Source organism: Pagrus major, chromosome 5 (assembly GCF_040436345.1).
Source record: "Pagrus major chromosome 5, Pma_NU_1.0".
NCBI lineage: Eukaryota > Metazoa > Chordata > Actinopteri > Spariformes > Sparidae > Pagrus > Pagrus major.
Window position 1 is genome coordinate 41234407 of NC_133219.1, and position 10000 is coordinate 41244406.

Below are 10000 nucleotides of genomic sequence, written 5' to 3' on the forward strand. Positions count from 1 at the left end.
ACAGACTGAGGACAGAACAGAAACACATTCAACCTAAACAGTCAGAACCTGTGGACCTGCAGCGAGCTGCTGCGGGTGAGTCCACTGTGAGGTACCGCAGGAAGCTCAACTTTGACACCACATGATCGTTTTCATGATGAACAACGTGTCTGTGTGACGTCATGATGTGTCTGTGTGACGTCATGATGTGTCCGTGTGACGTCATGATGTGTCTGTGTGACGTCATGATGTGTCTGTGTGACGTCATGATGTGTCTGTGTGACGTCATGATGTGTCTGTGTGACGTCATGATGTGTCCGTGTGACGTCATGATGAACAACGTGTCTGTGACGTCATGATGTGTCTGTGTGACGTCATGATGTGTCTGTGTGACGTCATGATGTGTCTGTGTGACGTCATGATGTGTCCGTGTGACGTCATGATGTGTCTGTGTGACGTCATGATGTGTCCGTGTGACGTCATGATGAACAACGTGTCTGTGACGTCATGATGTGTCTGTGTGACGTCATGATGTGTCTGTGTGACGTCATGATGTGTCTGTGTGACGTCATGATGAACAACGTGTCTGTGATGTCATGACGTTATCACATTTCTTCTGTTCAACCGACACTCCAAAACTCAAAGACTTCAGTTTCTGTCCTCCTGGACCCTCACGGCCAACCAGCTGAGCCAGAACATGGTACTGAACCCACTCAGATGGATGGATGATGGGTGGATGGATGATGGGTGGATAGATGATGGGTGGATGATGGATGGATGGATGATGGGTGGATGATGGATGGATGGATGATGGATGGATGATGGATGGATGGATTGGTGGGTAGATAGATGATGGATGGATGGATGATGGATGATGGGTGGATGATGGATGATGGATGATGGATGGATGATGGATGATGGATGATGGATGGATGATGGATGATGGATGATGGATGATGGATGGATGATGGATGATGGATGATGGATGATGGATGGATGATGGATGATGGATGATGGATGGATGATGGATGATGGATGATGGATGGATGATGGATGATGGGTGGATGGATGATGGGTGGGTGGATGATGGATGATGGGTGGATGATGGATGGATGGATGATGGATGGATGATGGATGGATGATGGATGGATGGATGATGGGTGGATGATGGATGGATGATGGATGGATGGATGATGGATGGATGATGGATGGATGGATGATGGATGGATGATGGATGATGGATGATGGATGATGGATGGATGATGGATGATGGATGATGGATGGATGATGGGTGGATGTTGGATGGATGGATGATGAATGGATGATGGATGGGTGGGTGGATGATGGATGATGGATGGATGATGGATGGATGATGGATGGATGGATGATGGGTGGATGATGGATGGATGATGGATGGATGGATGATGGATGGATGATGGATGGATGGATGATGGATGGATGGATGATGGATGATGGATGATGGATGGATGATGGATGATGGGTGGATGGATGATGGGTGGATGTTGGATGGATGGATGATGAATGGATGATGGATGGGTGGGTGGATGATGGATGATGATGGATGATGGGTGGATGATGGGTGGATGATGGATGATGGGTTGATGGATGATGGATGATGGGTGGGTGGGTGGATGATGGATGGATGATGGATGGATGGATGATGGATGATGGATGGATGATGGGTGGATGATGGATGATGGATGGATGATGGGTGGATGATGGATGGATGATGGATGGATGGATGATGGATGGATGGATGGATGATGGATGGATGATGGGTGGATGATGGATGGATGATGGATGGATGATGGGTGGATGGATTGATGGATGGATGATGGATGGATGATGGGTGGATGGATTGATGGATGGATGATGGGTGGATGATGGATGGATGATGGATGGATGGATGATGGATGGATGATGGGTGGATGATGGATGGATGGATGATGGATGGATGATGGGTGGATGGATGATGGGTGGATGGATTGATGGATGGATGATGGGTGGATGGATTGATGGATGGATGATGGGTGGATGATGGATGGATGATGGGTGGATGATGGATGGATGGATGATGGATGGATGATGGATGGATGGATGATGGATGGATGATGGGTGGGTGGATGATGGATGGATGATGGATGGATGGATGATGGGTGGGTGGATGCTCAGCTTGTTCATGTCAGCTGACCCTCAGTAAGTTATTTTTTCCTTTGTGTTTGTTTGTGTTCAGTCAGAATTATGATTGATTATTAAATTGATATTGTTTATTGTAAAATTCTACAATCTGATTCTCAACATGAGAAGTTTGACTGCGCATGTCTACAAAATCAGCTGTGAGGGGGCGGAGATTTAGTGACGTATCAGGAAGAGTTCCCCACGCGTGTTGGTCTGTGAGTGTCGGTGAGTCTGTGCAGTTTATTCTTCTGTTTTTCTGTTTTTCTGTTTTTCTGTTGTTCTGTTTTTCTTCACGTGTTCAAACTGAAGTCTGTTCACCGGAAGCAGCTGCTGTTAGCATGAGGTTAGCATTAGCTGCAGTGCTACAACGGAGCCACAGACACACACACGTGTTTGTATGTGCGTGTGTTGTCGTGTCGTTGTGTGTAACTTTAACAACTTTTATGCTGTTTCGACACATTTAGCTCTTTTTTGTTTCGTCGCCGTGTTTAAAGTGAAGCTTACGGTGCTAAACAGGCTAACTGTAGCATACTTCTCCCTCTGTACGTCACACCGAACTCCATTCAGAAAGGACTTAATTTAACGTCTCGTAGCTGTCAGACAGTGAAACACGGGTACTGTAATCAAACATGAAGCTGAACTCTTCTACACGGATCACTCTTTTGTTCGGCACAACCTAAATGAATCAAACGTCTGTGTATTTGATAAATGTGTCGGTTTTTAATTTGCTTCTTCAGTTATTGTCGTTATTCACTCATGTACTGAAGTGACTTCCTCTCAGTGTTTGACACAGCTGCTGATTCAAACAGGCTGTGTAATAGTTGTTCATGTAAAATCATTAATTTACGAATTTCCTCTGCAAAACCCATTTTAGTGCACAATGTGCACCTGACAGTGAAACAGCTGTTTGGATCGTACACACGTTAAATGTACAACTTCATAGTTATTGTTTTATATCAAGCTGACAAGTGAATTAGCAGTTTTTTGAATGAAGTTTGGTGCTAATCAGAAATCATCTGATGTGAAGAAGTGCTCTGACTCTAACCTGTCTGTCTGTGTCTCAGGTGTATTGATGATGTCATCAGCAGAGGACACACAGAGCAGGAGACCTGTGAGTGCTCAGCAGAGATGGGCCAGAGTGAGTATCAGATTTCATTGTAATGATCCGAAGGTTGTGTTTCTGTCCAGCCTTAGCTCACACCCTGCAGCTCCTCCGTCTCAGGTGGACTTGTTATAAATGTCTCCTGTGTCTGTGTCCGTCCTCCAGAAGAAGCAGCGAGCAGAGAAGAGGAGGTTCAGCTCCTCACAGGAGGAGAAGAGGAGCTCCTTCAAGCAGAGGAGACTCAGTGACACAGCGGAGGAGGAGCAGGAGGTGTCTGCACATGCTCAGGTAAACTCTGTCACACCTGTCTGCACCAATCAGGTGTCTTCTTTGTCCTCCAGGTGAAGTGTCCAAAATGTCGTTTTGGTTTATTTCCTGTCCTGTTGTTATTGTATTTGTTGTAATATAATATAGCATAGTATATAATAATAACAACAACAATAATAATAATAATAATAGTTATTATCTGTGTTTGTGTCTTCAGTCTCACCCCTCTGAGCAGACAGACAGGAGGACACCACAGAAGAAGAAGGAAACAGGAAGGAACAACATCAAGACTTCCTCTCTGTTCAAACACAATCCAGAGATCCCCGAGATCCACCGGTACACTGCTCCTCTCTGATTGGCTCAACAGATCACCCTCTCATTTTGATTGGTTCACAACATAACCAGCTGACATCATCATCATTCTGCTTCTTCTTCCTCCTTCAGACCGGCCGTCTCTCAGTTGAAGGAGAAGATTTTCAGCAGTGACTCGTTTTCAGAGCTCGACCTGCACCCACACCTGGTAACACACACGCACGCACGCACGCACGCACGCACGCACGCACGCACGCACGCACGCACGCACGCACGCACGCACGCACGCACGCACGCACGCACGCACAGACAAAATGTCTCCACTGTGTTCTGATTGGCTGATTTCTGTCCACCAGGTGGCAACACTGAACAAAGTCCTGAATGTTTCTACGGTGACCAAGTGAGTATAGACACACACACACACACACACACACACACACACCTGCCTTTTTTCAGCTTTTTCGAAACTTTAATGTGTGCGTGCGTGTGTGTGTGCGTGTGTGTGCGTGTGTGTGTGTGCGTGTGTGTTCAGTGTGCAGAAACAGACGATCCCTGCTCTTCTGTCAGGACGAGATGCTGTCGTTCGATCTCAGACTGGATCAGGTGAGACGCACGTCAAACCCTCCAAAGACTTCAAATAATTTTATTGACAATGTTATAACCAGGACTGTGTCTCTGATGGTGGACTGTGTCTCTGTTGGTGGACTGTGTCTCTGTTGGTGGACTGTGTCTCTGGTGGTGGACTGTGTCTCTGATGGTGGACTGTGTCTCTGCAGGTAAGACCCTGTCCTACGCCGTCCCGGTGGTCCAGAGTCTTCAGGCGGTCCAGCCGAAGGTCAGCAGGTCTGACGGTCCTCTGGCCGTCGTCATCGTCCCGACTAGAGAGGTTCACACTGTTTTACCAGAAACACTTTGATTATTGATCAATCAGCTTTCTGATCAACTGCTAATTATCTCTCTGTCTGTCCGTCCGTCTGTCCTCCTTTCTGTCCTCCTGTCCGTCCGTCTGTCCTCCTGTCCGTCTGTCTGTCCACCAGCTCGCCCAGCAGACGTTTCAGACGTTCCAGAAGCTTGTGAAGGTAACACAGATATAATGTCAGAGCTCAGCTGATCATATTAATCTGATATTATTGATCACTGCCGGCTCCAGATGATTCATGACTTTTATTGTGAAGGAGCTACAGGAAGTGTTATAACAACTTTGGTGTTTCTCTCTCTCTCTGTAGCCGTTTACCTGGATCGTCCCAGGTGTCCTGATGGGAGGAGAGAAGAGGAAAGCTGAGAAGGCCAGGTACTCTTCTTCTCCTCCTCCTCCTCCTCCTCCTCCAGCTTCCTGTTGCAGGAAACATGGAGTCATTAAACAGTCATGGGTTGATCCTCTGGAGATCAGGAGCAGATCAGGATGTTTAGTCTCGCTGTTGGACAAACTGTCTGATGTCTGTCCTCAGGCTCCGTAAAGGAATCAACATCCTGGTGTCCACTCCGGGACGTCTGGTAGATCATATCAAACACACCCTGAGCATCGCCTTCAGTGCTGTTCGCTGGCTCATCCTGGACGAGGCCGACCGGTAACTGTCTCTCCATGAGCTCCACACTGGGCTAACACTAGCATGCTACACTGCTAACTGACTCCAGCTCAGACACATGTTGCCTGGTGTTAATGAACAGCTTTCCTCTGACTGTGTGTGTGTGTGTGTGTGTGTGTGTGTGTGTGTGTGTGTGTGTGTGTGTGTGTGTGTGTGTTCAGGACGTTGGACCTGGGCTTTGAGAAAGATCTGACCGTCATCTTAAACAGTCTGAACTCTACAGGACCGAGCCGACAGAACGTCCTGCTGTCTGCCACCCTGACACACGGTAACACACCGCCGACGCTGACACACAGTCACACACCGGCGACATTGACACACGGTCACACACCAGCGACGCTGACACACGGTCACACACCGCCGACGCTGACACACGGTCACACACCGGCGACGCTGACACACGGTCACACACCGGCGACGCTGACACACGGTAACACACCGGCGACGCTGACACACGGTCACACACCGCCGACGCTGACACACGGTCACACACCGGCGACGCTGACACACGGTCACACACCGGCGACGCTGACACACGGTCACACACCGGCGACGCTGACACACGGTCACACACCGGCGACATTGACACACGGTAACACACCGGCGACGCTGACACACGGTAACACACCGGCGACGCTGACACACGGTAACACACCGGCGACGCTGACACACGGTAACACACCGGCGACGCTGACACACGGTAACACACCGGCGACGCTGACACACGGTAACACACCGGCGACGCTGACACACGGTAACACACCGGCGACGCTGACACACGGTAACACACCGGCGACACTGACACACGGTCACACACCGGCGACACCGTCTGTGAGCTTGTGTCATTCATGATAGTTTGATTTAATGCTGAATTTACAAGAAGGCACCAATAATGAAGAGACAGCGTTTGACAGAGTTTCTCATGAAACGACTCTTAGAATCACTACATTTGTTAACGGAGGCTGGTGACACTGTGCTGACTGGTTCAGCGGTTGATCAGTTAAACACACGGTGTTCACAGACGGCGGCTCATCAGCAGGTTCAGTCAGAGAGAGATCAGGTCATAAAGTGTCTCGTGGTCGTTGTCCTGTATGTAGAGCGGTCCACGTGTTGATGTCAGTTTGTGTTCGCTGATGTTTATTGGCTAACGTCAGAGAACATGATGTCATCAGGAAGTGACGCTGACTCTAACAACATGTCTCTGTGTCGCCGTTCAACCTCCTGCTGTGTCTCAGGTGTGACTCGGTTAGCAGACGTTTGTCTTAACGACCCAGTCAACATCCAGGTGTCTGGCCCCGCCTCCTCTGACCTCACCAACGGCTCCGCTGTGACCTCTGACCCCAGCACAGCCAGCCAATCAGAGAGCTTTGCTGTCCCAGAGGCTCTGAAGCAGTTTGTGGTGGTGGTTCCCAGTAAGGTCAGGCTGGTGTGTCTGGCTGCGTTCATACTGGACAAGTGCAAGGTAACATAAAGACTTTTATTTATTTGATATCATCGTCCTCATTTCTGTTGGGACGTTGAGTTTAGTTTGTTTCTAACGCTGGTGTTCAGTATTTGTAGCTCAGACCTTCAGAACAGAGTCGTCAGGAAGACGTTTGTCCAAAACTAAAAGCTTGAACGGGGAAACGTTTGTTAATTACTAAAAATGATTTTGGTTTTTCTTTCTGTATTTCCTTAACTTCCTAGTCAATTCTATCTCTTATCTTCTGATTATATTGTTTATTTTTTACATTTTATTGTTGTTTATTGTAATTACTGTCCTTTTGGCTGCTGTGACAAAGAAATGTCCCCATTTGTGGGACAAATAAAGGAATTCTGATTCTGATTCTTTCTCCACGTGACAACAAATCCCTGTAAAATCACAAAGTGTGGTTGTTAGATCCAGTATTTATTCCAGTTATTGTCCAGTTAATGTACATTTTTATGAAAATGTGATTTTTAAAATGTAAGAAAAACGTTAATGGTGCAGTAAAGACTCACAGACGCCTCCAGGTGGCAGCAGAACAACATCACACTGTCCGGTTCAGGTTAGAGTCAGGTGCTTGGACCTCAGGTGTACGTCCTTCGATAAAAGGTTCAGTCAGACGCAGGTGTTTCAGTCGCTGTGATCTGATTGGCTGACAGCAGCTCGTCATCATGACACTCTGTCTTCGTTCAGTTTTCTCAGAACAACAAACTCATCGTCTTCGTCTCGAGCTGCGAGGCCGTCGAGTTCCTCCACTCTCTCTTCACCTCCGTCCTCTCGGGGCCCTCGACCAATCAGAAGCCTCGACTCAGCTTCCTGCGTCTCCATGGCAACATGAAGCAGGAGGTAAGAGCGCCCTCTGCTGCGTGATGAGGATCAAACTGCCCTCCAGTGTCTGAGTGTGTTTGTTTTGCCCACCAGGAGCGCTCGGAGGTGTTCCAGCAGTTCTCGATGTCCCAGTGTGGAGTTCTGCTCTGCACCGTGAGTCTGAGTCCAACACACACACACACACACTCACACACACACACACACTCAGACACACACACACACACACACACACACACACACACACACCACACACACACACACAGCACACACACACTCAGACACACACACACTCAGACACACACACACTCAGACACACACACACACACACACACACACACACACACTCAGACACACACACCACACACACACACTCACACACTCACACACACACAGCACACACACACACACACAGCACACACACACACACACACACACACTCACACACACTCACACACTCACACACACACAGCTGGTTTATGGTGTAACAGTGGACGTGTGTTTCAGGACGTCGCAGCCAGGGGTCTGGACCTTCCTCAGGTCACCTGGATCGTTCAGGTGTGTGTGTATTAACTACAGCAGTGAGTCGTAATCTTAACGTTACAACGATAAAAGTACTGAAGTACAAGTACTGCATCCATCAAACAGCGACTCATTAACCCGTCCTTGTGTTCAGTACACTCCTGCGACGGCAGCAGCAGAGTACGTTCACCGGGTCGGGCGGACGGCTCGTATCGGAGGAAGAGGAAACAGTCTCATCTTCCTCACTCCTGCGGAGACCGCCTTCATCAACGAGCTGGCCAATCACAACATCAGGTCTGTTGACTGACAGCCAGTCACAATGTAATCTGTAGTACCACCTCAGTACACCATCAGAACACACGGAGTACCTCTGCTGGTTCTGGTTTTGACTGTGGGGGCGGGGCTTGTTGTGTTTCAGCCTATCAGAAATAAAGCTGCAGGAGATTCTGTCCAGTCTGATGATGGATGACACCTACAAGGGGCGGGGCAAATACCACAGCAAGGTAAGATCCTCTCACCTGGGCCCCTCAGACCGAGCCAGGTCTCTGGATCTCTGTTCTGGGGTGTGTGAGGAGGTCGGTCAGGTGTTGCCGGACACCTTAAGGCTTCTCCAGGGTTATTGTTGGGATTCCAGGGGTGTGTCCCAGGGGTGTATGTGTGGGCTCCAGGTGTCTTTTAGGGATACCAGGGGTTTTATTGAAGTTCCAGTCATCTGAGAGGCCGTTCCAGGGTTCTGATGGATTCACATGATGGATGAAGTTTTTTTGGGTCCAACTGTACTCTGAAGGAGCTCCACAGGACTGTGAGGAGGATCCAGTGGTCTTTGTGTTGTGTTGGTTTGGGAGGGACTTACTCAGGTCTTTGAGGTAACCTTGGATTGGATAGTTTGATGTTTTTCCTTTTCTGGGTTTGTTGAGGTTCCAGTCGCCCTTCACAGGATCCCAGTGATGTATTTGGAGGTTTTAGAGGCTTTGAGGGACACGATGGGTTGTTCAGTGCTACTGTTCTGCTCCAAGACTCTTTAAGAGGACTCCAGGCATGGTTGAGGTTTTTTAAGGGTCCTTCAGGGACTTGGGGAACCTTTGAGGAGGCTTCCTGGGTTCTTCGTGTGAATCAGAGTCTCTAGGAGGACTCCAGGACACTTTGACTGAGGTTCCATTGATCTTTGGAAGTTCCACGGTTCCTTCAGGTGAACCTAGTAGCTTCTGAAGCAGTTGTACTCAGGGGTCTCCAGGGATCAAGTTCCTTCAGGGTGTTGGGAGTCAGTTTAAAGGGAACCATATGGTCCTTGGTTGGTTTCTAGATGTCTTTGTTGGGTTTGAATTGTCCCTCAGGGTTTTACCAGCGGTGCATTTGGAGGTTCTGGATGTGTTTGAAGGGGTTTTATGGGTTTTCATGGTGTTTTAAAGGCCTTTGATAGATCTCCAGAAGTCTTCACTTCCCCTGCTGTTTCAGGATTGTCACTGGTTTTTCAGAGATGTCAGCGGTCTTTAAAGGGCTCCTACTGGTTTTGGACTGCAGGTCTGGTGGTCTCTGAGTAGGTCAAAGGTTCTGTAGTGGACTGCAGTGTCTCTGAGTGGAGCTCAGTCTTGATGAATGTGAGCCAACAGGCAGCAGAGGCTCAGGCAGTGAACCACCTGCTGTTTGTCTGACGGTGATGAGAATCATTTCTTAAGCACTTGTTTGTTTTTCTCTTTAAAGACCTGAAGGTGCCGGCGTCGGCCCGCTCAGCGCCAACACACC

At 48.5% G+C, this 10000-nt stretch overlaps 1 protein-coding gene across 2 annotated transcripts in view; it reads left to right on the forward strand.

Annotated features, from left to right (window-relative positions):
- Positions 1-2356: 2356 nt before the first annotated feature.
- Positions 2357-10000, forward strand: part of ddx31 (DEAD (Asp-Glu-Ala-Asp) box polypeptide 31) — an 11185-nt gene continuing 3541 nt past the window's right edge. Inside the window, exons 1-18 of one of the 2 annotated variants that reach the window (XM_073466686.1) lie at positions 2357-2403; positions 3243-3316; positions 3446-3568; positions 3765-3883; positions 3992-4067; positions 4216-4259; positions 4392-4462; positions 4636-4745; positions 4897-4938; positions 5086-5150; positions 5308-5427; positions 5607-5713; positions 6681-6907; positions 7604-7756; positions 7832-7891; positions 8243-8293; positions 8412-8551; positions 8676-8760. In XM_073466686.1, coding sequence (XP_073322787.1) covers positions 3251-3316; positions 3446-3568; positions 3765-3883; positions 3992-4067; positions 4216-4259; positions 4392-4462; positions 4636-4745; positions 4897-4938; positions 5086-5150; positions 5308-5427; positions 5607-5713; positions 6681-6907; positions 7604-7756; positions 7832-7891; positions 8243-8293; positions 8412-8551; positions 8676-8760 — 1659 coding nt within the window. In that variant the 5' untranslated portion in view covers positions 2357-2403; positions 3243-3250. Of the gene's footprint in view, positions 2404-2435; positions 2522-3242; positions 3317-3445; positions 3569-3764; positions 3884-3991; positions 4068-4215; positions 4260-4391; positions 4463-4635; positions 4746-4896; positions 4939-5085; positions 5151-5307; positions 5428-5606; positions 5714-6680; positions 6908-7603; positions 7757-7831; positions 7892-8242; positions 8294-8411; positions 8552-8675; positions 8761-10000 lie in introns of those variants that run through there. The other variant, XM_073466687.1, reaches the window with a different exon arrangement.